Here is a 27,730-nt window from a genome sequence, read left to right as displayed (position 1 = left end):
AACAAGGTGAAAGCCACACCCGTTAGCAACCTGAGTTGATAGCAACCTTTCCTACGTAGGCAAGATCAATGGGCAAATACATTGTCTTTCGGATACACTCCTTTTTGCTTTCATCCGGGTTTTCTCCTCTTGCAGCTGAAGCTCCAAGCCCTCCATCACCAACCCTTGGACCACATGGACTTTGGGAATGAGACTGAGAACAGCTGTCTTACTACCTTCCGAGAGCAAGTTCAGCGTCTCAGCAATGAGAACGTAAGTGTTTGGTTTCAAATGAGTCTTCTGCCGCCTTCCTGCTTCCCATAGCCTCCACCTTTTCCCACCTAGTGCTTTAGAATCATAGACTCACAGAACTGAAGAATTGGAAGGGACCTCAAGGGTCATCTAGCCCAACCCCGTGCAATGCACAAATAACAGCTAAAAAGCACCCATGACAGATGGCCATCCAACCTCTGAGATGGCTATTGAACCTCTTTAGTCCTTGTTGGACTACAATTTATTATTATTATTATTCAATATCATTATTTATTATTTATTATTATTTCTCTATTTACTCATAAACATTTATCAAAGTGACTTAGAAACACAGTAGACATAAATAATAATAGTAATAATAATAATAATAATAATAATAAATTGTAATACAAAATGCAATATATTAGGGGGAAAGGGGTTGTGTTGTTTTTTTATAAAAAAAGTGTATATTAGGCAAACGGCACACAAATATGTATTTATTAGGACAATTTGGTACTAAAATACGCATGGATTTTCATGAGGACTCCCCGCCCCCCAAACAAACTGATAAGGAAATTGAATTTAAGATTTGAAATATGGGGAAATGAGATAAAATCAATTGGACCAATTTGCCTGTGCCTAGTCTGAATTTCGTGGGCTGAATATGCTTTCCTCCCTTCCATGCAGGTTCAGCTGCAAGACAGGAATGAGAGGCTCTGCGCCAAACTTGGGGAGCTGCAGGAGAAAATGGGGCAGGTGGCTGGATCCAAAACCGACTTGTCATCAAGACTGGTTCATAGTGAAGAGGAGAAACTCAAGGTGAGGCATAGGGCAAGGTCCCTGCTGCACAGAGACAATTAATAACACTTTGCTTCTCTCCCGATTACATCCAGTTGTTCAAAATGCTTCACACACAGTGCCTTGGTCATGGTCTTATGGCAGCCCTGCGAGGTAGGCCAGGCTTTCTTTGTAAATCAGGGGTGAGAAAACAGTGACTCTCAGACCCTAACTGGCATAATTTTAATATTTATTTCATTTATTTCTTGTATTTACATGCTACTCTTCATCCCCAAGGAGGGCAGCAAACAAAAATCCTTGTTAAAAACAAAAAAAAATATTCTAAAACAGATAGAAACACTCTAAAAATAATTCCAAAAACATCTAAAAGCAGTGCAGACAGGGGTGGACTTTTGTAATAAGGTGCCCTGAGCGAGGACAAAATTTGGTGTCTGTTTCTAAATATTTCATATTTTCACAATAATTCCTTTTGGAATAGAGTTTGTTAAAAGTGCCCTTCCCCTTCTCACTTCCCATTACAGTCATACCTCGGGTTGAATACGCTTCATTTTGAGTGCTTTTGGGTTGCGTTCTGCGGCGACCCGGAAGTAACAGAGCACGTTACTTCCGGGTTTCGCCGCTCGCGCATGCGCAAATGGTCAAAATGACATCACGCACATGCGTGGAAGCAGCTAATCGCGATCCGCACACGCGCAGTAGCAGGTTGCATTTGCTTCAGGATGCAAACGGGGCTCCGGAACGGATCCCGTTCGCATCCTGAGGTACCACTGTATGTGCATGCTCTTGTGCACGCTGGTTTGACTCCATTTTTAAGCATCTCTGAATGTTCTTATGTTCCTGTCCTTTCAGATTTCCAAGGACTTCGTTGATTTCCAGATTGAGACCAACAAAATGAGAGAGCGTCACGAAGCAGAAACCTTTGAACTGAAGAATCTGGTAATTGACCTAACTTTTTGCCATGTTTATTCATTTCCATGGGCCAACGTCAAGTGAAAGTTCATGGACTCCCAACCCATCATTTTCTTTATCATCTCACCGCATGGCAGTGCCCAAGATTCTTTGCAGAACCGGGGACAAAGCTTAGTAGAACCAGATGCAGAAGCTGTGAAGAGCTATAGTAATCCAGGGTCACAGGGGATTGAAGACTTGTTACCATTTCTGCAGCAGCTTCCTAAAGCCATCCAATCAGCATGACAGGGGAGCTTTTTAGCCTATGAAACTGAGCCTCCTCAACCTTTGTGCTGATTGGAGCCAATCAGAGGGAAAGGAGGTGAGTCGGCCACTGAGGATTGGCCACAAGGGTCACTCTGAAGAGCAGGGCTGGCCCAGAATGGCCCATTGGGGTTGGCTAAGAGGGACAGGGCAGGTGGGCCAGCCAGGAATGCTGCCAGTCAGTGTAGACTAAACTGGGCATGATGGATCAGTGGTCTGATTCAACATAAGGCAGCTTCCTAGACAATCCTGTCCACATTTATTCTAAAGACCCCTCAAATTCTCTTCCACCCCCAAAAAGTCTTTAGAACATAAGTACTATAGATCTTGCTCTGCACTAGAAAGCACAAGTTCTCCAGTGATAGGGAGTCTCAACTGATTGATAGACAATTGCTACATAAAACAGGATGGGAAATAATGGTCCTTGAGTATGTATATATATTTCTTATGCCAGAGTATCATTTCCAAAAGAGAAATATCTAGCTGTAGGATGGAAACCAGATATGGCTGGATATGTTAATATTATAAAATGAATCTGCATTTGTTTCAGTTTATTTATCTTTAAATATAAAAGTCACACAAAAGCTGCCATCATCATCTTCATTTAATTTTTACACCGCTGAATTGCCAAAATGGCCTCTAAGTGGTTTCTAAATGTAAAACCAATTGCAAAAAAACAAACAAAAAAACCAGCTATGCTGAGCATCAAAGACAATGATCTTTACAAATCTCCCCTCTCCCCAAGTTGTGTTATTGTTAAGTTGTGGGTGAACATATCAGACGACACAGCGATTCTTCAAACAGCTCTTGTTTATTCACAGGCCAGGCCAGAACAGAACTGAAGGGTTCAGCCAGCCTGCTTATATAGAGCTCCACTAGAACACAACAGTAACCATTTTCTGTAACTACCCAATCACTGAACGTCACTTTCGATCCCTTATTTGCTTATGTGGACCTGAACTATCTACAGTATCCCCCTGCTGGCCTAGGGTGAAAACTTCAGTACATAACAGTTATGACAGTTGCATACATTTCCCTCACTGGAATTTGCTTTCCCAGATCCTGGCCCTCGAGAGCCGTATCCTGGAGGTGGAGCTCCATGATGAGAAGACCACTGGGGAGCGTGATGCCTTACAAGAGCGCTTGAGTGCCCTAGAGACCAACCGCAAGGAGCTGGCAGATGAATATCTTGTTCTGAAGAGCAATTATCTTGCACTGGGCAAGGAACACGAACAGGAAGTATGGGCCGCTCATCTTCCACGGAAACCTTCTCCATCCTTGTGCAATCTAGATGTTTTGGACTACAACTCCCATCATCCATGGTTGGGCCATGCTGGGCAGGGCTGATGGGAGTTGTAGTCCAAAAACATCCGGAGGGCACTACGTGGTGATGGTTGTAGAGGCTGTAAAGGGTTTTATACACCCAAAACAGCTCCTTAAACTTCTAACACGTAGAAATTGATAACTGGTCAGCTCGTAATAGCTGGCTTCCAACCCAAGGGATGGCCTGCACCTCCATAACACACTTACCTGCTTTGCTTTGTAGGTCGCTAAGAATGAAGAGCTTAGCAGAGAGTTACTGAACTTGGCCAATGCCCAAGGCAACAGCCCCAAGTCCCAAGCTCAAACCAACAAGGATTCTGTGGAGTTGGAAAGGGTGCGAGCCTTGGTCCACCGTCTCTCTGCCCGCAAAGTGAAGGTATGCATTTGTGGCCATCTAATGGACCCTCCATGTGCGTTTTATTGTGTGTTCATGATGGTATCAGGACAGTTGCATGCGATCCTGTTGTCCTTGCTGCTTGTCGCTGCAAGAACAGAGTCCTGCACTAGATGGGGCTTTGGCCTGATGCAGCTGGATCTTCTGATGCCCTTATCTCTTTCGTATGCAGAAATCTAATGCATGCTGTCTTCTGTGTCTTCTTGCCATAGCCAGAAGAGGTGGTGGCTTCCGAATATGAACGGCGGAAACTGGAGAGAAGTGTGAGTGTGCGATGGTGATTGTGTTGTGCTGTGCTCTGAAGAGAGGGTCAAGGGCGGGACGCCAGGCAAAGCATTTTGGTGCCTGATAGAAATTCAAATCAGTTTGCTCCTGCAGCCAATTGGAAGCCATGCTGTGGTTTTTGAACAGTTCCAGGAGTCGAACGGATTAAGTTCGACAACCAAGGTACCACTGTACATTGGGGGGGGGGAATCTGCACCTAAATGCTCTGAAATTCTCATGAGGACTTTTAAAATGAATGAATGAGTGAGTGAGTGATTGTTATTGTTATATGGAAATGTGCAGAACTGTACTTTAGATTTGGACAGCAGTGGAGCTTATGCCCCAGGGAGGGTGCGCTCTTGAAGGGGGTGTAGTGTGGAGGGTGCCCTCCCAGGCACGGGATAGCCACTTGGGTGCACGGATCGGTGCGCACGCCCTGCAGCCAGGGGCGGAGCGAGCCACCGATTGGCAGACATTCGGCACTCCGCCCACCGTGACTCGCAAGCCTCCCCCAGCTGTCAAAACAAAGGGGGGAGGGGGGAGGCACAGCTCCCCCTTCCCCCGATGGCTCGGAGTCAGGGTAGGCTTGGGAGTCGTGGGCGGGCGGCGCGCCAAATGTCACCCCCCTCAGTGATGACACCCGGGGCGGCCCGCTCCCACCGCATCCCCCTTCCTCTGCCCCTGGATTTGGATAAAAAGTAATAATTCTCCCCCTCTCACGACACTTCAATTCATGGTCATCCAATGAAGCTGAATGTTGAAAGATTCAGAAACAGATTTTCAAAAAGTCCTTCTTCACAAAGTGCATGGTTAAACTCCGGAACTTGCTCCCACAGGAGGCAATGTTGGTCACTGACTTGGGCGGCTTTAAAAGAGAATAGGACAAATTTGTGAAGGACAAAGGCTACCAGTGGATACTAGTCACGATGGCTATGCTCTGCCTCCACAGTTGGAAGCAGTAATGCTTCTGAATACAGTGGTACCTCGAGTTGCAGACACTTCAGGTTACAGACGCTTCAGGTTACAGACTCCGCTAACTCAGAAATAGTACCTCAGGTTAAGAACTTTGCTTCAGGATGAGAACAGAAATCACGTGGCGGCAGCGGGAGGCCCCATTAGCTAAAGTGGTACCTCAGGTTAAGAACAGTTTCAGGTTAAGAACAGACCTCCAGAACGAATTAAGTTCTTAACCCGAGGTACCACTGTACCTCTTGCTTTTTCCTGTAAGACCTATTGCAGTCGTTAAGAGTCGTCAACAGGCTCATCACAGCTATCTGCCAATCACCCATTCCCACCACCCTTCTGAGTAATACCCCTCCCCACCTTCTCACTATATAGAAGGATCTGGCAACTTCTGTTTCAGTGTATCTGAAGAATTGTGCATGCACACGAAAGCTCATACCAAGAACTAACTTAGTTGGTCTTTAAGGTGCTACTGGAAGGAAAAAATTTTTTTGTTTTTACCACTGTACCAGTTGCTTGAAACAACAGAAAGGAAGAGTGCTTTCGCACTCAGCTCCTGCTTGAGAGTTTCCTACAAGCATCTGGCTGGCTGAACAGGAAGCTGAATTGGATGGGCCATTGGTCTGATCCAGCAGGCTCTTCTTATGTTCTCAATATGTAACTAACCGCTTCTTCTGTTCTTCTCCCACCTCCAAGCTTTTTGGAAACCAGGATCACATCACTGCTCAGATTGAAAAGATGAAAGAAATGTACAGCTCACAGCAGCAGAAGTTAGAGGAGAGAGTGTGAGTACGAGCACCCAGCCTAGCCCCCCCATCCCCCCCCCGAGGAAATCAGAGGGTTATATTCACTGCAAACTTGCATTGGTATTCTGCCGCACCGCTCCTTGTCTCTGCAGGGTGACTCAGGGCAAGGAGCTGCAGGAGGCCAAGAAGGCGATCCGGAACACGCAGCACAAGCTGGCGGAACAGTCGGTGGTAAGGAAACCTTGGAAGTCACAGCTGAACTACACCGTCAGCAGGATTTATGGATCACTAGGGATGGGGGAGAAGTTCCATTCACATTTAAAGGCCCGTCGACCTAATTTGCACTTTCTGAAGCAATATGCCAGCCAAAGAAAACAGTCTCCTTCAAAATGGGCACTTTTCCACATTTTGCAATGCCGTTTTCCAGCCAAGTAATGTGTATGAAGAATGCAAATATTTGGACAAAGTGTGCGCATATTGTTGAAAAGAACATATAAAAATGCATTCTCTTGGGGAACACTGTTTTGCAAAAATGTGCCAGTTGAGTAAAATTGCATGTATACGTTTGGAGAAATTTGCGCTAAAAGGCTGATGGATTTTCATGAGGGTTAAAAATAATAATCACAAATTTAGGTGGAAATGTGGAGAGCTGAAGACTGGGGAAAAAGGAGAAACAAAAATTGAAAGATTTGCCCATCCATATGAACTCCTATAGTCTTTAAATTCCGAAGAGGCTATTGAAGCTTGGGAACCTAAAAGCAGTTTCACGCAACATCCTCAAACGCATAGTTAATACAATGAAGTTGCTTGCCAAATGCCAATGAGTTCCATAGGGAAGGTGCTGTCACCCTGAAGGATCCTTACAAGTGTGGAGCGGACTTCTACTTTACAGAATGGGCTCTTAGTTTGCAGATTGCAGGTGTGATGCTTTTGGACAGGTGATCTGCCAGTAGCTTGCACCACTTCAGATTGTGGGTGGCAGATTTAATGCTCCTTGACATCAGAAACTTATTCCACATGCAGTGCAATGCCGTGTACACATATGGAAAACATCTAAAGCCAGTATAATAACAAATTCAGGAAACAGAGTAACAAATGAAAAATGAGATGATCCAAATTTAGATGCTTGCGCCTTCCTTGTCCTCTTGCCTTCTCGTTCACAAATCCCCCTCCCTCAAGGGATGGATTAATCTGTCGCTTTTGACTTCTCTCAATTTCTCATTTTGTCCCAACCTTAAGTTCAGTTTGCCACATTTCCTCATCAGTTTTTGATTTATTTGTTTTTAAATAGGCCTTGTGAAAATCCCCCAGCATTGCAGGGCACTGTTTTCTAATATACACATGTTCTGTTCTTATTTATTAATTTATATGCCGCTTGATTGCCAAAGGAAGCTTCTAAGCAGTTTGCAAAATATTAAAACTAATTTACACAAATGTTAAAATGCAAACACCCGTAATAATTACACTGTCTATACACTCAAGCAACCCCATTAAAACATAAACATCCCTAATGAAAATCTACTATAGATTTTGGGAATTTGTTTGCTTGCTGTGCATTGGGACACCTCTTAGGACACCGTAAGGAAATTTTGTATGATGGTTCCTGAGAGCAAGGAGCAGGTTTTCATCTAGGTTTGGATACAACTGGATGCCAAGATGGCGGACAGAACCGCTCAAAACTGAATTGACTTTTTTGGTTTCATATTATTCCCGAACAACACTAGGCACTGGTCTACTAGTACATAATAAAGCAATCCATTCAAACAACAACACAGCAGTTGAAACAGGAGGCTTGGGTCAAGAGAACACCTGTGTAAATAGGTGCAACCTCAAAAGCCGGCAGAATGCATCTCATATTTCAACAAGATTGTGTGCCATTTTGCCTGCAGGTATTACTCTCGTCCCAAAGCCAGCTCCAAGAAGTGGAGGCAGAAAATTCCCGGCTTCAGCTGCAGCTGAAGGAATTGAACGAGGAATACAGGTCGCGGCTCCTTCAGTACATCACAGACCTGGCTGTGAGCAGTTCCCTTTTGGGTGGGTGGGTGGCAGATGTGCCAGAGCCTGGATCTTCTCCACCAAATCTCAGAGCAGCTGGTGGTGGTCCAAGCAGACAGTGCTGGGCTTTGATGGCCAAACCAATTATGGAGCTTGGAAGAGGGCAAGCCCGGACCAGGAAATCAGGAAGAAACAATGGGAAACCTTTCCTGTGCCTGGATTCTTTAAGGTCACTGGAGACTGGATTCCTCACAACACTTTAGTGTGCTCCCATTCCCAGTTTCAAAATAAATGGGCCATGAATAGGGAACCCTCAGGTCTGCCTCTATCTGCCTCCAAAGCCACAGCCCTTACCAGCTCTGCTGTGTACCTTCTTTGAGTGCTTTTGCCTGGCTGGAATGTGTCCATGAACCCTGAATTTGCATGTGTTGCTCCACCCACTTCTGCCTCTGGTCCCGCCCACCAGGGTCATGTGTCATCTGGAAGGTTGTCCAGAAGGGACTGTGGCATTTGGTCTGAAAAAAGATTCCCCACTCCTGTACTGAGCTAGCATATGAGACTATCTCTGTGTGTCTGTGTTTCAAGGAGCACATTGACAGCAAGTCAGTTGCCGCTGCAGCAAAAGGGACCAGCAAAAGCACCTTCAAACCGGCTCACATGAAGCGCTTTGTGGATGGCATGCTGCAGGACATCCGGGCTTCGTACAAGTCTAGGGAGGAACAGCTGGCCAAAGCCACTCGCGGCTACAAGAAACGCCTGCAGAACTTGGTCAAGAGGCACGAGGGCCTGCTTATTGCATACAGGTAGGGGAGAGGCCATGTTGCAAGGCAGCAATCCCGCTAGCACCGGCAGCTATTCCTGCAGTGGCCATAGCATAGGCAAATCCCCTAGTGCCAGTGGTTAAATCCTACCCCCGATAAGAGGCAACCCCCTAGTGCAGAAAGTTAGCCAGTAGAATCCAGACACCAGTTGTCAGTAAAACAGGATCTTTACTTAGGCACTGAAAGGCCAGTGTGACACAACCTCAACCAGCAAGTAGTTGAGGTTTGGCACACCAAATATGAGAACAGCACATGCGTTTATAGTTACCAGCAAAGGGACAGTTCTGTCTATAAATGGCAATATTTCCTTCTACTAAAGCCTACTGGGTTTCATCGTGAGACATCAAAACTCTTCTCTTCTCCTCCCTCCTGCTTCCTTATAGCAATATCTCCTGTGAACGTGTCGTTCCGTCCTTCTCTCAGGCTCTCTTTAAACACAACCTTCACATTCCAACCTTCTCGCGCACATTTCAACTTCCATTCTATAATCAATATTACAGTGTCTGGAACTGAGGGAATCCCCATAGTGCTGGCAGTTAAATCCTACAGTGGCTTGATCTATGGCTCCATCCTTTTCGGTGCTTGCTGAAGAGCCGATTCATCAGTTCATCTCAATGCACATGGAAGCTGTCTTTGATGTGTCTGATGAAGTGGGCTCTCTGGCTTATGCAAACGTACAATGAAACTTTTTGAGGACTTTAAGGTGTTGTGTGCATGCGCACATGTGCTGCATATCACTGTGAATATGTGGTTAGCAAATCCACTTCTTTGCCAAGCCTAAGGGCTGATCTGTAACCCCTCTGTTTGCAGGATGCAGCGCGAACAGATTCGGTCGCTGGGCAGCCACGATCTGGATCCTGGCCCACCAGAACACCATTTCACCATCACAGATGCCGAGCTGCTGACAAGCACCTCTCAGGAGCTGAACCGGCTGCGGGAGGATAAAGCCAGCTTGGAGGGCCAACTGCACGAACTGCAGATGAAGGTGAACAGGGGTGGACTTCGTTGCCTGGATGCTGGGCCCTTTTAATGGAGGAGCCTCTCTGTTTGGCCCTTGGGCTCTGGCCACGCCCTCTTTCCCCAGGCCACACCCACTCACCAGCCCTGCAGTATTACACCTTTGAAATATACTCGGAGTCAAGAGTGGATTTCATGCTCTTTATTCAGCTCATAGTGGTGAGGAGGAATGGAAGTTTTCCCCACAATATCTGCTTTATGTACATTGTTTACACAATGGGCTGCACGAGATTGGCTAATTCCGGGATTCTCCTGTAGGCCAATCAGGTTGTGGATTCACTTCCACCTGGAGCTGGATTGGGTGGCTCCTGTGGACCAATCATACTGCTGCATTGTTCTAGGACCAATCAGACTGCTGCATTCTGAATCCTATTATTCTAGGACCAATCAGACTGCTGCATTTTGGATCCTATTTAACTCAGTACATAATAACCTTCCTTTCCCCCCACTGTCTGTCCCTGAACTCTGATAAAGCCTGTTGCTTGTATGGAGAAGGATGGGTGAGTTTGTTTAGAAACTAGCCCTCTGTACAAAGGTGACATTGATATTCATGGTTCTGCCGCTCAGTGGCATGTGGCCCTAGGAAGGTTGTGCAGAAGAGAATGTGGCCCTTAGGCTGAAAAAGGCTCCACACCCCCAAAATGGAAGTTTTGATCAAATCCATCACCTTCCCCCCTGCTTTCCCTTACAGGTAAAGTTAAGTCAAAATGCTGGCTCAGGGACATCACCTCCGCAGTAAGTACTGTTTCTTACTGTACATCAGGGCTGGGGAATATGCAACCCTCCAAATATTCTTGGATTCCATCAACGTTACACCACATTGACATAGCATAATACCACAACCACATATCCACATCATGAAACATAACATAGTAGCACAAAACACCACATCCGCATAATGAAACGTAATACCACATCCACATAGTGTAATGGACTTTGGTATGCTGAGATGCAGGCGAGAGAAATTCACTTCCTTTCTCCTGAGTTTACAGCAGCTAACATGACCTCTAGAGGGAGATCTTGCAGGCCTAAACAAATTTCTACATTAACCGGCACACAATGCATTCCTCGGTTCATACCATCCTTTCTATACAGTCAGAACTCCCCGAACATCAAATGTGACCTATATTTTGCTTATGCAGTCCCCGGACAGGCTACGAAGAACTTTCCCACGGCTTGCCTGCATACTTCCTCGCAATTAGATCACCTATCCTCACGATTTAAGCCACCCCAGTGAAATAAGTGGATTTACCCAGAAGCATAGTAATGGAATTTGCAAATACATAAATGGAAGAGTTGCATTCCAGGGCTTCTGTCCCTCCCTTTCTCACCAGCCAGAGCCCATTGTTTTACAGAATGCTTTGCCTCGTGCAATATGTGGGGCTGTTAACGTGACTTTGTATTTGCTCATCTGACCATCTATGGGGGGGGGGTGGAGATAGTTCTACTAGGGGCAGCCAACATGGTGTCATCCAGATATTGCTGGACTCCCAGCACCCATCCACCCTGTGACCATGAGCCACACTGGCTAGGGCAGATGGGAGCTGGAGTGCAGCAACATCTGTAGGGCACCATGTTAGCTACTCCTGAGGGTCTGGGCAAGAGATAGAGCAGCCTTTGCCAACCTGGTGCCCTCCAGATGGACATTAGGTCATCTCATGCTGATATCCAGTCCTCTAGTTCTCTTTTGTCTTTTTAAGGCATGATACTTGATTGTGAATTACTTGTGGCCTGCAGGAAACATTCTTAATTTCATGCCATACTGGTGCCCCTTCCAGATATTTTGGGCTACAATTCCCATCGCTCCAGTTTGGACATGCTGGCTGTGGATAATGGGTGTTGTGCGCCAAAAACATGGAAGCCGACCAGTCACATGAAGAAATGGATGGCTTGCTGACAGGGCTCTTTCCAGTTCCCTTTTGCTCCTTTTTCTTTTCAGCACGCTGGACGAAGCGGGCTGGGCTGAGCTCCGGAAACAACTACGAGAGTTCACTCAAACCACACAGGTAAAACATTCTGGTAACACAGTAAGGCCAATAGTGTCAAATACACACGTGTGTGTGTGTGTGTGTGAGAGAGAGAGAGAGAGAGAGAGAGAGATCATATTCCATATTCATATTCTGCTGGATCAGTTCAATGACCCATCTAGTCCAGCATATAACAATTTGTACCCTGCCCATCTGACTGGATTGTCAATTCTCACAGTGGCCAACCAGATGTTTATGGGAAGCCTGCAGGACTTAAAACTCAATTTAAGTTATGGATGCAATAAGGATTAAGTATGGATTTCAATTCACACCTGCTCTTTCTTTCCCCTTTTCAAGTAACTTGAAATACCCCATCCATTATGAACAGCACATATTTTCAAATAAAAACTCCCCCTTGAAACCACAGAGATATGTTGGTGTAAAGGCCAGGTGATGGTTCCTGAATCTAGACCTGAAGGGCATGGGTAGGCAAACTAAGGTCCAGGGGCTGGATCTGGCCCAATCACCTTCTAAATCCAGCCCGCGGACGGTCTGGGAATCAGCATGTTTTTATATGAGTCGAATGTGTGCTTTTATTTAAAATGCATCTCTGGGTTATTTGTGGGGCATTCATTCCCCCCCCCCAAAAAAAATATAGTCCAGCCCCCGCTGAAAAAGTTTGCTGACCCCTGCTGAAGGGGGTGTTTGGCAGTCTGGGTCTCTGTATGAAAGGGGGTGCTGTTCTATTCATCTGCCAAAAGCACAAGGCCACAAAGCACAGTTGAGCGGCAGAACATCTACTTTGCATCTGGGGGAGCTCCACACTGGCTACCTCTGTTTTATAGGACAGAGTGGTTTTGGTACCGTCCTTTTTACTTCATTATCATTTATTAATTTTTATACTGCTTAATGCCATACCAGGCATCCGAGCAGTTCAAAAGTATAAAAACCAACCACAGAAGCATTAAACTATAAGAATCCATAATTTAAACACACAGTAAAACAATCCCATTAAGAAAAACATCCATAATCAGAGCAGGCAATTGAACAATCCCATTAAAGCAGCAAAGTGATTAAAAACAAGAGGCAGTGATATCAAGGGAGCGCCTGTGTAAAAAGGGGCATCTTCAAAAGCCTGCAGAATGCCAATGCAGATGGGTTTCTCTCATATATAAAGCAGGGAGTGCTGTTTCATTGTTTTAAACTCTGTGAGCTGCCTTAAAAACATACGGGTGGAAAAGTGGCCTATACAAATAACATTAAAATCTGCCCGTCTACCCATCCTTTTTTTTTTTTGTCCTTCCTGCCTCTATGGTTGCCTTCTCCCAACCACAGGAGGATCTCGAAAAGGAAAGGAGTCAGCTGCTGACACGGGCGATGGTGGCAGAAGAGCAGGTAGCCGAACTGCAGGAGTATGTGGATAAACACCTTGTAAGGTGAGAGGTCTTTTCACCTGGGTGAGGCTTTAACTGTCAAAATCTTTCATGGGGCTCTCCCGCCAGCTCATGTCTAATAATCATACCACTTCAACATTTTCACAAAGCAGGAATGGGCAATATTTTTACAGCCCCATGGCTGCTTTCCCAGTCACAACTTCCCCATCCTTTTTCTGGGTGTTGAGTATCTTCAGCAGCTCCACTCAGTGCCAAGTTTCCTGAACTGAGGCATCCAGCCTGGTGAATCAGTAATATAGGGCTAGCCAGGCCCTTATTGGTTCCTCCAATCACCTGACCCCACTGGGCTGAAAAACAACAGTACCATCTCCCCCGTTGCCTTATACAGCTTGGGCTGGAGGAGGAAACTAGAGGCAATTAAGTTGGGATATAAATGACATAGCCCAGGAAACCTCCTGGTCATGAGAACCAGGTGGCCTTGGTCAGCCAATGTCTTCCTACTTCTCCCACACATAGACTACCAAGCCTACTCTGCTCTCACAGTCCCTTGCTACCAAAGGAAGCCACATGGAAGCCCATTACTCAGGCGGTTCCATCCACCTTAGGTATCTGAATTAGGTACCCAGCAGAACTGGGTTAATGCTGTTTTCACTGTGCTGTTGTGCTGCAGATACAAGCAGGAGATCTTGAGGCTGAGGAAACTTCTGGGAATAGAGAGCCACGAAGAACTAATTGCCGGAGCTTCTAACCCTCTGGCAACTTCAAAACCCAAGAGGAATTTCAGTAATGAAATGTAGTCTCTTGACACCCAAGCTATGGGAAGGCTTTGTAGCATCCTCAAGGAGGACTGGCACTTTGGCCTGAACAACAGGTGGATTGCAATGGTTGGGTATACTACCATCCCACAGAAGAGACTCCAGGAAGCAAGTGGCTCAATGAAGGCCTTTCAGCAACCACTTTTGTCTTTCGTTTTTTAAAAAAATCCTGTCCTTTGTCTAAGAGGCTCAGAGCTGTTCTTCCACCCATATGCTACCCCCAAATTATCTTCGTAACAACCCCAAGAGGTAGGCTAGGATGAGAAACCGTGCCTGTCGTCCACCGATAACCATGGTGGAGCAAGAATTTGAACTCTAGTCTGAGACACTCAATTCGCAATGTCTTGTGAGCTCTTACATTCCAAATGCATTTGTTTCTTCTTTCAGTATTTCCATTGCATTCTCTCTCCCTTCTGTCTTACTCTCACCAGCTTTCATTCTGACATTCAGATGCTTATTATCGTGTTCCAGTGAAATGGTTAATGAAATAAGCCAGCTTTACGGCTGAACTTGAAAATTTGGTTTGTTTAGTAACCTTGGTTGGAATAAAACCACAAACCCTGGTTCAAATGACAGCCTTTGAAAGTGAAACTAAACTCAGCTGAAGTCCCCACCCCCACCCCAGTTATATGGGAATTATGTGTAACACCAAACCATGATTTAGAGTAGTTTGCAAACCATATCACCATGCGTAGAAACCTGAAGTTGTACCATGTTAGTAAAATAAATCACTATCTGGTACATTAATCCTCAGCATCCCGAGGATCACAGTTCTCTTTATTTCACAACCAAAGCACCAAGCTGAGGCATGGCATGGGTTTGCTACCCCAATAAGATCTTAGCAGCCCACTGGACCACACACTGAGATGAGTAAAAAAAATAAGTGCTGTGAAAGTTCATTACAAAAAAATAAATATACACACTACTCCACAGTGAAGAGACAAACCTGTCCCATCCTGCGGCAAAGGTTCTAATGAGTTTCCAGAATTAGCAGGATTCGGGGGAGGGGTTACAGAAACCATGTGACTTCCCTTGACAAATCATCTCATTGTTCCTGCCTGCTTCCCTCCCTCCCTCCCACACCCCAGTGCTTATAAAGGGCTGTCAAGGCCAGCAATTGGAAAGAAACAGTTTTCACTCTCTGAGCCACTGGAAACAGCCCTTGTCCGTCTTGCAAAGGTGCCTGCTTGTTTCCTAGAGGACACATTCTTATACCGGGCTTCCCTCCGGTCTGTCCTGCTTGGATTGCCGTACAGTCTTGATATCGTAGGCCCAGGCTCGGTTCAAACCTTCCCCAGCCATGCTGGTGGGTGTCCAGTTGGGGAGGGGGAAGCGTCCAGCCACCACACGGGCCTCATCCGGAAGTTCCACAAGCAGCTTCCTTTCCAGAAGCTGCAACTGAGAAAAGGGAAGGAAAATGCCTGGGTTATTCAGGGCGTTAGTTCCTTATTTTTTAAAGTCTGGAATAAATATCAGCCACTGGTTCTCTTCTATCCTCAGATTGCCAGAGCTCAGAAAGGAGTCAACACTTTTAAGTGGAATCACTCCATTTTATTTTATTTAAAGTAAACATGCCCGTATTCCCTTGCATGGAACATGGGACATTGCTCTTGAAAAAGGGCACTCCCTGCATTAAAGATGGGCAAGCACCACCATCCTACCTTGATTCGGAATTTCCTTGTTTTGTGCAATGTTTCCCTCTTCCTATCTGAGAATTATTTGGGAATTTTAGTTTAGCAAAGTGTCAGGGTCTTTCTAAGATAGGCAGTCATGTTCTGCTCCCTGGCTTCTCACAGGCATCTGGTTGGCCCTTGTGAGACCAGGATGCTGGACTAGATGGGCTACAGGCCTGATCCAGAAGGCTATTCTTACGTTCCTGAATGTGCTTAAAATAAAAATAAATTAATCCAAAAGAAAATGGGCTAGAGCTGTTCTAAAGTCCCCCTGTCCATTTCTCTTCAACTGCGGTGAAGGTAAAGATGGAGGGGGGAGGGATGATTAAGTTTTCATTTAAAGGTGATTGTACGTACTTTGCACTTCCCAAAACAATATATGAACCAAAACGCAAGTATCCTTTGAGCTTTGCATGTCTCTGAATTTTATTGTTTTGTTTTTCCTGTTTTTATGCAACACACTTAGCATTTTTACACTTCATTAAAAAGCAACTCTATACACACACACCACTGCACTTAATTGTATTTTTATTTTTTAAAAAAAACAGAGGTTTCCATACAATTATCAAGAAAATATAGTTTTAAACAGGTGTTTAAAAACATTCAAAGGGGAATTAAAATCAACAGAACTTTAAAAAGAGATTAAAACACATGTCAACATTCTGCATTGCTGGATAAGCTTGCCTAAACAAAAATGTTTTATGCAGGAGCCAAAAAGAGCACAGTGAAGGCACCTGCCTGATGTCAACATGCAGGGAGTTCCAAAGTTCCTTGTAACAGTGCCAGCTCCGCAGGTCAATGTCGAGTTGGCATATACGGTGTAAGATGATTCTGCAAGTAATCTGGTCCCAAGCTGCTATGGGCTTTATATATGAATAGTAATAGTAAATAAATATGCTTACCACGCTAGGTGCCAAGAACACAGTGACATTCTTACAATCTGACAGATCCACCTTTAAGAGAGAGAACCAGGACTATTCGTTAACCTGATCCAATGTCTGAAGCCCACCATCAATCCCTAGCACCCAGCCTAGTACCTACAATTAAAAATATTCCAATCCTGGCCTAAAAACTACCCACCAGCCGAACTTTGCAGCCTGGCTCATGAGGAGGCTGACAAACACCGGCAGCCAATGTGTTGTGTGTCCTCTCACTACCCCCAGATTATCTGCGCAATTTCATGGAGCCTCTTGTCTCACCTTCCAAAGATCGTCCCGACAGTAAGAAACTTTTCCATAGCAGCCGGCCTTCCAGGCACGATAGCTTGAAAGTCGTAACAGCCATGGATTGAGCTCATAGCCAACAGCGGGTCTGAAACCTTGCTTGTAAGCCTCTAGCACCTGCAAGCACAGCCAAGGCACTTATTTTATTGACTGCATTTGTGATCCTTAGAAACACAGCAGAGCTGCCTTGCCCCAGGTCAGGCTATTTATCCATTGGACCCAAGTGTAGGGAACCTTCAGACTACAACTCCCAGCATCCCTTGCCATTGGTCATGCTTGCTAAGGCTGGTGGGGGGTGTAGTTCAGTACCATCTGGAGGGTCAAAGGTTCTCCACACCTGATCTAGCCCAGATGCATCTAGTGATGCATTTGCAAATAAGACTCTAAGATTATTATTTTTGGGACTCTAGCCTTGATCAAGCATTTCTTCAGAAGCTAACACCATCTGTGAAGTTTACTTAATAATAATAATAATAATTTATTTATACCCCGCCCATCTGGCTGGGCTTCCCCAGCCACTCTGGGCGGCTTCCAAAAAAAATATTAAAATACTGTAATACATCAAACATTAAAAGCTTCCCTAAACAGGGCTGCCTTCAGATATCTTCTAAAAGTCTGGTAGTTGTTGTTCTCTTTGACATCTGGTGGGAGGGCATTCCACAGGGAGGGCGCCACTACCGAGAAGGCCCTCTGCCTGGTTCCCTGTAACTTGGCTTCTCGCAGTGAGGGAACCGCCAGAAGGCCCTCAGCACTGGACCTCAGTGTCCGGGTAGAACGATGGGGGTGGAGACGCTCCTTCAGGTATACTGGACCGAGGCCATTTATGGCTTTAAAGGTCAGCACCAACACTTTGAATTGTGCTCAGAAACATACTGGGAGCCAATGTAGGTCTTTCAAGACCTGTGTTATATGGTCTCGGCGGCCGCTCCCAGTCACCAGTCTAGCTGCCGCATTCTGGATTAGTTGTAGTTTCCGGGTCACCTTCAAAGGTAGCCCCACGTAGAGCGCATTGCAGTAGTCCAAGCGGGAGATAACCAGAGCATGCACCACTCTGGCGAGGCAGTCCACAGGCAGATAGGGTCTCAGCCTACGTACCAGATGGAGCTGGTAAACAGCTGCCCTGGACACAGATTTGACCTGTGCCTCCATGGACAGCTGTGAGTCCAAAATGACTCCCAGGCTGCGCACCTGGTCCTTCAGGGGCAGTTACCCCATTCAGGACCAGAGAATCCTCCACACCTGCCCGCCTCCTGTCCCCCAGAAACAGTACTTCTGTCCTGTCAGGATACAACCTCAATCTGTTAGCCGCCATCCATCCTCCAACAGCCTCCAGACACTCACACAGGAGCTTCACCGCCTTCACTGGTTCTGATTTAAAAGGTAGAGCTGGGTATCATCCGCATACTGATGAACGCCCAGCCCAAACCCTCTGATGATCTCTCCCAGCGGCTGCATGTAGATGTTGAAAAGCATGGGGGAGAGGACAGAACCCTGAGGCACCCCACAAGTGAGAGCCCAGGGGTCTGAACACTCACCCCCCACCACTACTTTCTGAACACGGCCCAGGAGGAAGGAGCGGAACCACTGTATGACAGTGCCCCCAGCTCCCAGCCCCTCAAGACGGTCCTGAAGGATGTTATGGTCGATGGTATCAAACGCCGCTGAGAGATCCAGCAGAACTAGGAAACAGCTCTCACCTTTGTCCCTAGCCCGCCGGAGATCATCAACCAGTGCGACCAAGGCAGTTTCAGTCCCATGATGAGGCCTGAATCCCGACTGGAAGGGATCCAGTGATTTATTACTTAAATCACTAATAGCTGGAGGGCTAAAGGTTCCCTAGTTCTGTTCTACTCTTCCCTTCGGATCCAAATTATTATATATTGTAGTACTTTCAAGTGGGCCACCCAGCTTCATGGAATATGCCACTATCAAGAAACAAGCTCGCTGCTCTTACAATTCTGCCATCGCCTGACCCTAAATCCACCATCTTCCCAGAGCGTCCTTTCAGCAGCGACATCACATTCTCCACTTGATTGGCATTTGCTGGGACATACGGCACCTGGATGAGGAGAAGAAAGACAGGCAAGCTCTGAGTTGGAAAGGGCCACAGAGTTCCAGGGCTAGGGAATATGCATGGAATCCTAAAGACTCTAACACAGTCTTTGTCAGTGCTATTTTTCTAGAAAAAGTGGTGCTGGAACTCACAATAAACACCCCCTTTGTTCTCTTATAATGACAATGGTGCCCACCTGAGAGGTGTCAGAACTGAGTTCCGATTAATTCCGGCTGAAAAAATGCCCTGGTCTTTGCGAACCTGGTGTTTTCTGGATGTGTTAGACTAAATCTCTCATCAGCCTCATATGACACTGGGGCTGATGGCAGCACAGCCTTGCTAGCACCGTGGGGGGCTCATGGGTGAACCAGACCTTGGAAGAGGGAGCAGCTGACTTAACATGACTATCTTGTGTTGAGCCAAATCAATTATCTGCAAACAAAGGATTGGGGAACTTGCGACCCTTCAGTTGTCATTGGATTACAATTCTCATCTGTGACCACTGCTAACACTGGCAGTGGTTGTTGGGAGTCCAACATCATCTGGAAGGCCACAGGTTCCCCATTGCTGCCTTAAAATAAGGAAGCCAACATGATACTCTCCAGATGTTGGTGGACTACAACTCCCATCAGCCATGGTGGTTGGGGCTGATGGCAACTGAAGAGCATCACATCAGGGTATAGCTGTTGGTACTAGAGGGTTAAGAGGTAACAAGTTGCTCTAATCACTGAGCAGCTGGAAGTCATTAAGCATCCAAGAATGTGAGTTAGTTTGTATAAATAGTCAGTTCACTCAGTTTGTGGCCGGTGGGCTGATATGAGTTAGGTTTAGAGTAAAGTTTTCTTTATGCCGGAGATAAGAGCATGTGTGCTTTATCGCCAGGGTTTTCTTTTGTAAATAAAGTTTTTCCCTGAGTTCCAAAGTGCTTGCTCCAGGATTCTTCATTGAAAGGTACTGACTCTCCTGCCTTCTTAAACCGCTGCACGAAATTCTCTGCTGAGATAAGATTTATGGCGTTGGAAGCGCACTGGACGTTTACTTAACATTAAACTAATTAAAGTTTAATGGACAATAGCATCTGGAAGGCACCCTGATACAGATTGTGATTAAGCATTTCAAATATCTGGCCATCAGAATCAAATTCATGAGTCATTTTCAGTGTGTTTGTGCTTTTTAAAAATTTCCAAAGACCACTCTCTGTCTCATAAGGGAGAGTCCTGCCTGCAGAAGTTCCCTCCCAACACAATAATCATGTGCCAGTTAACTATGCTGCTTTCCCCTCAAATGTGACAGCAAATCATCTGATATGTACCTGTAATTTTAAAGGCACTTTGCGGAATCCTGGCATGAGAATTCCAGCCCACACAACATAGGCAGTCAAGCCAGTGCCTGCTGCAATTTGCAAGAGGTCCCAGACATCCACAGGCTTTCCGTGCAACTCAGCTGCCAATTCTTCAGCATCCTCAGGATCCATGTCTGCAAGGGGAAAACATAAGAACCACCTGTATCAGGCCGAAGGCCATCTACTCCAGCATCCTGTTCTCACAATGGCTAACCAGACGTGTCTGGGAAGCCAGGACACAGGAACTGAGTGCAACAGCCCTCCCTCCACTTGTGATTCAGAGACATAATCCAGGCATATGGAGAGAGAAGATAGCCCTCATGGCCAGAAGCCACTGATAGCCCTATCTTGCGTGAATTTATCTAATCATCTTTCAAAGCAATCCAAATTAGTGGTCCTCACTACTTCTGGTGGCAACAAACCCTACACTTTAACCATGTGGTGTATAGAAGCTTTGTTGGATGCCCTTAAATTCTAGTATTACGAGGGGGAGAAACATTTCTCCATATCCTTTCTCCACACTGTGCATAATTTGACACACCTCTCTCATGTCTCCTCTTACTTGCTATTTCTTGCTAAAAAAACCACAATACTGTAACCTCATGGGGGTGTTGCTCCACTCCTTTTTCTCATTTACATTGATCTTTTTTTTAAAAAAAACACAACCCATGGTAGCTTACATAATTAATTTCTTTTTAAAAAATCACAGTTCAGAAGAAAACATGTAAACTAAGCCAGTAGAATGTCACTGCCTTGAATAATAAAAATTAAAAGCCTTGAATGATAAAAATGGTCTTTAGAGCCCATTTAAATGCAGGAGGAAGTTTGGCAAAGTTCTACCAATGTGGGTTCATCAACACCAAGGAAGGTTCTGCCTCCAATATCTTCCATTCTGATCTTTACTCAAAGCTCACTCGGCTCACTAGCCCAGAGGCAAAACTAGAACAAACCATAGAGTGTGTTTCATATGTATACTAGAAGCATATACTAGTGCAGTATTATAGCATATTCTATGGGGCACCATGCCAAAAGGCCAGGGGAAACAGAATAACAAATACCAGTGATGTGTGCTTTCAGGAAAAGTTGGAACTAGGAAATTTTTTGGTTTTGTGAGATTCAAATAAAGTGCATGGTGTTGTTTAAATGTGAAATTCAAACAAATTCAAAGCCTTATGTGGAAAGAAATTTATTTTATTGAAAAACTTGTATAATACAGTATTGCAAAATGTGGTAAGTTCAGTAGCACACTCTTCCCTGATATTACTAAAACTTTAAGAAAAGCGGTGAAAACAACAATAAAAAATTATTAGTGTTAGCATGCCTGAAATATTAATGCTTTCTAGGACGAGTCAAATTGATCGTGTTGATTTTAGATTAAAGTTGCAATTTTATAAACATTTACCTGGCAGCAAGTTCTATTGAACTCTGTAGAACTTCCTTCTGAATAGATATGTATAGATTGCACGGTTAATTAGTAATGTATCCATTTCATTTGCTGAATCTGATCTGTAATCACTCACTAGATTATATATACTTTCCTGGGAGGAAGTCCCATTGAACTCAGTGAGGCTTACTGCCAAGCAGGAATGCATAGGTCTGCACTGTAGGTTATGAGTTAATTTACAAAACAATAGCATTTCTAAAAATGGACGTTTTCCCCACTGAAAAACATAACAATGCAGACCTTTCCAGTCCACGTTACTACTGAATGCCTTTTTAAATCAATCAGAAAAGCAGTGTGAGGCAAAAGACAGATGATCGGTTGGGGAATCCTGAAGTCTTGAAAACATTATTTGGGAGAAGAGGGCATTGACCCTATTTCTGTTTCTCAGCATTACCAAATTTAGCAATTTTAACATTAGAATGTCAACCTTTGCATCAACCTTAAAGCTCCAGCTGCAAAGTGCTGCTATTTAAAAATCTTATCTCCTCCACCCACTTCTTCATTACAATTCAATCAATCAATCAACTTTCATTTGTTACCATACGCTACAGAACCGCGGGGGGGGGGGGGCGGACCGGCGGGCGGCGGTAGTGTAGCACAGTGGTTATAGAGTTCCAGACTAGGACCAGGGATACCCAGGCTTGCATCTTCCTCGCCAGCCCGCCGGGTGACCTTGAGCCGCTCAACCTCTTTCTCTATTTAACCCAATCCGAGGATGAAGTGGCCAGGGGGCAAAAGCAATGTTCGCTGCACTGAGATCCTTGAACGCGAGACGGGATGTGTAAGAAGAAAAGGCAGGAAGAACGAGAGCAGTGCCTCTGAGAATGGACAGAATGCACCTCCCTCCCTCCCCACGGAGCAGCTTTAAATAAATTTCGCTAAATAAATAAGTCAACTGGGATCAAGAGACAGGGCAAGTTTCTACGGGAGGGACAGGAAAGCATTGCTCTCCAGCTGCGATCTCGCTCTTTTGTTTCTTTCTAGGCACCAACAAGCCCGCGTTTGGGGCAGAAGACCACCTCCTCTCATCCCCCGCCCCGTATGAGCATAGCACGAAGGCGCCCACTTTACCTATCCCGGAAGCCTGGTCCGCCCAAGTCTCCGTCAGTCCTTTCGTTAGAATGCTCCGTGTGGAAACAGGCACTCGAGACACATTAAGTTCCGCTAAGGAGAAAGGGGCAGGGATCTCCCTCCGCTGCTGTAACCTTCGCGCCATCCATTTAAACACCATGAGGATCCTTTCAACGGTCATGGCTCTCTTCGCCCCCCCCAAGAATTCTGTAGTTTGTTAAGGGTGCTGAGAGCTGTTAGGGGGTCCCTAGTCCCCCCCACAATGCTAAAGTTCCCAGAGTCAAGCCCTCTTCACAGGGAACTGTGGGAATTGTAGCTCTTTGCGGGGAACAAGGTTCCCTTAACAACTCTTAGTACCCATAAAGGTAAAGGAGCCCTGGACAGTGAAGTCCAGTCAAAGGCGACTATGGGGTTGTGCCGCTCATCTCGCTTTCAGGCCAAGGGAGCCGGTGCTGGTCCACAGACAGCTTTCCGGGTCATGTGGCCAGCAGAACTTAACTGCTTCTGGCGCAACGGGACACTGTGACAGAAACCAGAGCACACAGAAATGCTGTTTATCTTTCTACTGCAGTGGTACCTATTTGTCTATTTGCACTGGCATGCTTTGAACTGCTAGGTTGTCAGGAACCGGAGCAACAGGAGCTCACCCCGTCACGGGGATTTGAACCACCAACATTCTGATAGGCAAGCCCAAGAGGCTCACTGGTTTAGACCACAGCGCCACCCGCATCCCTCAGTACCCTTAACAACATTAGCTCTTAGAATTCTTGCGGGGAGGGGCAGCCATGGCTGAATGGAGAGCTATAAACTGATGGTGTGACCTGCATTAAATTGTTAAAGATACCAGCAGATGTAACACAAGGCAGGGTTCTATCGCACCTTTAATATGTGTGTATAATAGTGCCATCATGGCAGGACTTTTATGGCAGAAGGCTAGGAACTCAGCAGCATGAGCAGAAGGTAACACAACCACCCCACCCTGCACAAGGCTAGCTCAACCCCTTTTGAAGTAAGTGAAGTTTCACAGGTTACCATTTAAAGTGCATATGGGGATCCTGGGGCCCTCAATATATTGCTGGACCGCTGCAACACCCTTCAGGCTGAGGAGTGGTCCCCTCTAGGAGCTTTGTGGTTGGGGCGGGGACCGGGGTTCAAATGTTCTCTCAGTCATGAAACTCACTGCCAGTCACCAGCTCACAGACTAACCTACTTCATGGGGTGATTGTGAGGATAAAAGTTGGGTCATGCATGACATAAGGCGGGATATCAACATAAAAATAAATAACTAGCAATGGTGGGGAATAATGGGAGCAACAACATATGGAGGGCCACAGGTTCCTCACTCTTGATTAAAGGGATGGAGTGGGACATAAGACGAATGAGTCCAGAGTCTGAAAACATCTCAATCTTGATGTATGCAGATGATTTAGTGTTCATCTCTCTTTCCTGATTAGACCTCAAAAATCTCTTGGAGGTGTTCAGTACATACTGTAAACGTCTGGCATCTTCCCTTCAATATTCCAAATATTATCTAAATTATACCATGTATTAACTTCTACCATTCCCTAACTCTAGCAGTTATGGGTGCCCTTGCCCTCCAACTCTATTACCCCAGAACTGTAACAGTACTGTATATTAAAAGAATTGCTACTATGCTGGTGGAGCATTTTCTTGCACTGTGCTATATGGAATTGGGTAATAACCAACTCTGGAAAGAAGCTTGTTAAGATGTTTTAGACTATTATTATTTCCTAGACCTGAGCTCTGCACTGACCTTGAACAAGTGTCATCTAAGGGATTGGCTCTCCTGGACAGAATGCAAAAGGGACTTCCAACTACAGTGGTACCTCGGGTTAAGTACTTAATTCGTTCCAGAGGTCTGTTCTTAACCTGAAACTGTTCTTAACCTGAAGCACCACTTTAGCTAATGGGGCCTCCCGCTGCCGCCACACTGCCGGAGCACAATTTCGGTTCTCATCCTGAAGCAAAGTTCTTAACCTGAACCACTATTTCTGGGTTAGCGGAGTCTGTAACCTGAAGCATATGTAACCTGAAGTGTATGTAACCCGAGGTACCACTGTAATTAGAAACACCAAAACATCCCCTTGTTATGCACTCCTAATAATGGAGCATTATAGAGATGGTTATCTGACCAAACTCTCACCAGTTTCCCTTAGAAATTCCTTTATTGAGCTGCAGTCTTGGATTGCCACTATAGCAAGGTCCTGTGCAGAGGTGGATTTTGTATTTGTGTCAACCTCAAGTGAAAGACATCACTCTCTTAGCCTATCACGTATATAAAGACTCATGTGTCCCTTAACTACTCTCTACACCCTTAACAAACCAGAGTTTCCAGGATTTTTAAGGGGAAGTCATGACTCTTAAAGTGGTATAAAAAGCACTTAAAATGTATGGTGTGGACATGGCCTCAGTTCTATGACTCTGCAGTTCTAACAGCACCCTAATACGCAGCCTTACCCTTGTGCAGCACACTTTTGCTAGCTTCCCCACCAAGACAGATAGTCACCCAGGATCTTTCTGCTGCCCATACTGGTTGGACTTTTCTCCTGGCAGTCACTTCATTACCCTTGAAGCCCAGGCAATGCTGGTCTTTAATACTGCTGTGTTTTAGAACATGTCTCGCAGAAAGAAGGGGGGGGGCAAGAGGGAAGATTAGACACAAGTCTCTGAGAGGGGTGAAAAACCTGGGGGAAGGAAAGTTTGTATAAATAACGGCCTCCACCCGACTCGTGGCTTTTGGCGTCGTACGTCCGGCTCAGGAGGGAAATGTGATCCTGCTGGACAGATAACTTCAGAGGGAGGGAAACATCCATCATCTGACAGCCCATTAAACAGATCGCCCCAGTGTGAAACCAGCCCTCCTCCGCCTCCTTAAACCAACAGCTTCCTAGACCTCTACTGCCCAAATAAACATTGGGGTCCGGGAAAGCCGGGTGGGGGTGGTCACAGACGGGGATAAAGGCCAATAGCACACTGTAGTGTGTCACTTCTATACAGACTATTCCTGTCTTCATTGGTTTCTGGTTGTTGGAGCATATACGTAGCTCCTTTCGTCTACAGTGGTACCTCGGGTTAAGTACTTAATTCATTCTGGAGGTCCATTCTTAACCTGAAACTGTTCTTAACCTGAAGCACTACTTTAGCTAAAGGGCCTCCTGCCGCCGCGCCGCCAGAGCACGATTTCTGTTCTCATCCTGAAGCAAAGTTCTTAACCCGAGGTACTATTTCTGGGTTAGCGGAGTCTGTAACCTGAAGCGTATGTAACCTGAAGCGTATGTAACCCGAGGTACCACTGTACTTGTAAAAGTTAGTTGCAAATGCACACCTCTTGGTTTTCTGGAGTGCGGGAGCAAATCTTCACCTTGATACACAAGACAAGCCTGGCTGCTGCATAATGCCAAACACCCCTCTAATCTAGCAACCTTTTCTCACAGGACCAACTAGACGACCCAGTGGGAAGTCTGAGCTCAACAGCAGTCTCTGAGGTGCCTTGCCCCCAACAGTGGAGGGAGAGCACAGCCAACATGGTAAGTACCTTGCAAATGAGTCTTAGGAATATAAGAAGAGCCCTGCTGGATCTGGCCATTGGCCCATCTGGTTTAGCATCCTGTTCTCACTGTGGCGAGCCTGGCTGCTGGATCAGACCAAAGCCCCGTGTAGCCCAGCTTCAACCCTACTGTGGCCAAATGGGAGTATGGGAAGCCCGTAAGCAGGAACTGAGTGCTACAGCATTCTCTATGAAACACATCCATATTTTAAAGAAAACACAGTTGCACTTATTTGAATTTTGCAATGCAGCTCTCCAGCCAAGTAATGTGTACAAAGATGATGATTGAAAGTAAGATTAAAAAATCATTAGGGGAAACTGCTTTGAAAAATATGAGTATTAGGCACACAAAAATGAGTATATTAGGTGAAATTCACATTAAAATGGTGATAAATTGTCATGATTTTATTTAAAAAAATCAAACTGATGTGAAAATGTGGAAAACTGAACTGAAGAGTGGAAAAATGAGAAGCTGAAATAAATATTTCCTATTAGCAGTCCAATTTGTGGCAATGTGTTCCCAATCTGCCTTTTCACACATTGTCTTCACTGGAAGGAAGGGAAAATATAAATTTAATTAATTAATGCTGATGATGCGCACGTAAGATGAGAGCATCATGGAGGAGGGGCAGACAAATTTGGAGAAGTAAGATATCGCTTCATGGAATTTTCCACCTCAAATGCACGGTGATTTATGAATAACTGAACTTGGTTAACAACATTACCCCTTGCTTCTCCTTTCCTAAAATTGTTTTCATAAGCTGTTTTCTTTCCCTTGATAATAATTTTGTATGATCTTGATCTTGCATTCTGTTGACGGACCAGCTTTGCTTATTGCTTTATGTTGTTCGTTTGTCTCTTTACAGAAATTAATAAATATGTACAATTAAAAAAAATGGCAAAGACGATGATGTATGTATGATGATGCAGTGTGTGTTTTTAGGACCCGCCTTATTTTTATGGTTGTGAGTTGTTCGTTATTGTTCTATTAATGCCGCAACTCAGTCTGGGGCATTAGGGTGAAGGGTGGGAAACAAGCAAACAGACAAATGCATGTCTAAACTATTTTTCAGCTCATGCTATCAAGGTAGTTTTCACAATCAATCTCATTGAACAAAAACAAAATCTCACTTAACACCCTCCCCCACTATAAAATGACGCAACCAAACTATATAAAGCATCTGTAAAACAGAAGAAAAAGAGGGGACAGAGCTTGTTGCTGAGGATGTGTGTGGGTTCCTCTCACGCACACACACACACATGCACAGAGCACTGATCCAATCCTTGCTGTGGAGGGCTTCATGTCTTTGGTCTGCTGAGGAATGCGGAGCTTACAAGCAAATCCGCTGGGAAACTGCTGGCGTGGTGAATGGGAATGGGGCTGTGGAACTGAAAGCTGCACGGCATTAACATTCC

General features: G+C 45.4%; 2 protein-coding genes across 4 annotated transcripts; one reads left to right on the top strand and one right to left on the bottom strand.

Moving 5' to 3' along the window:
* Positions 1 to 20: 20 nt before the first annotated feature.
* On the top strand, positions 21 to 14,693 carry CCDC78 (coiled-coil domain containing 78). The gene is made up of 15 exons (XM_053365094.1): positions 21 to 252; positions 919 to 1,050; positions 1,879 to 1,965; positions 3,301 to 3,480; positions 3,788 to 3,940; positions 4,171 to 4,221; positions 5,882 to 5,970; positions 6,084 to 6,162; positions 7,821 to 7,946; positions 8,512 to 8,729; positions 9,558 to 9,732; positions 10,456 to 10,499; positions 11,704 to 11,770; positions 13,067 to 13,167; positions 13,796 to 14,693. Exons 1-15 carry the CDS (start codon positions 175 to 177, stop codon positions 13,920 to 13,922), a joined length of 1,707 nt encoding a protein of 568 aa, XP_053221069.1. The 5' UTR covers positions 21 to 174; the 3' UTR covers positions 13,923 to 14,693.
* ANTKMT (adenine nucleotide translocase lysine methyltransferase) lies at positions 14,680 to 22,829 on the bottom strand. Of its 3 annotated transcripts, none has more exons than XM_053365095.1 (6): positions 22,747 to 22,829; positions 20,202 to 20,365; positions 18,791 to 18,895; positions 16,813 to 16,953; positions 16,516 to 16,566; positions 14,680 to 15,338 (listed from the first exon to the last, which is right to left on the bottom strand). In XM_053365095.1, the coding sequence occupies exons 2-6, from the start codon at positions 20,361 to 20,363 to the stop codon at positions 15,150 to 15,152; spliced, it is 648 nt and encodes a 215-aa protein (XP_053221070.1). In that variant the 5' UTR covers positions 20,364 to 20,365; positions 22,747 to 22,829; the 3' UTR covers positions 14,680 to 15,149. The 3 variants fall into 3 exon arrangements, with proteins under 3 accessions (XP_053221070.1, XP_053221072.1, XP_053221073.1); XM_053365097.1 differs by lacking the exon at positions 22,747 to 22,829 and adding an exon at positions 21,634 to 22,728; XM_053365098.1 differs by lacking the exons at positions 16,516 to 16,566; positions 22,747 to 22,829 and having other exon boundaries at positions 20,202 to 20,730.
* Between the last annotated feature and the right edge of the window lie 4,901 nt (positions 22,830 to 27,730).

This window comes from Podarcis raffonei, chromosome 14, assembly GCF_027172205.1.
Source record: "Podarcis raffonei isolate rPodRaf1 chromosome 14, rPodRaf1.pri, whole genome shotgun sequence".
In the NCBI taxonomy this organism is placed as follows: Eukaryota; Metazoa; Chordata; class Lepidosauria; order Squamata; family Lacertidae; genus Podarcis; species Podarcis raffonei.
The sequence above is the reverse complement of the archived record's forward strand: the minus strand, read 5'-3'. Positions and strand labels throughout refer to the sequence as shown.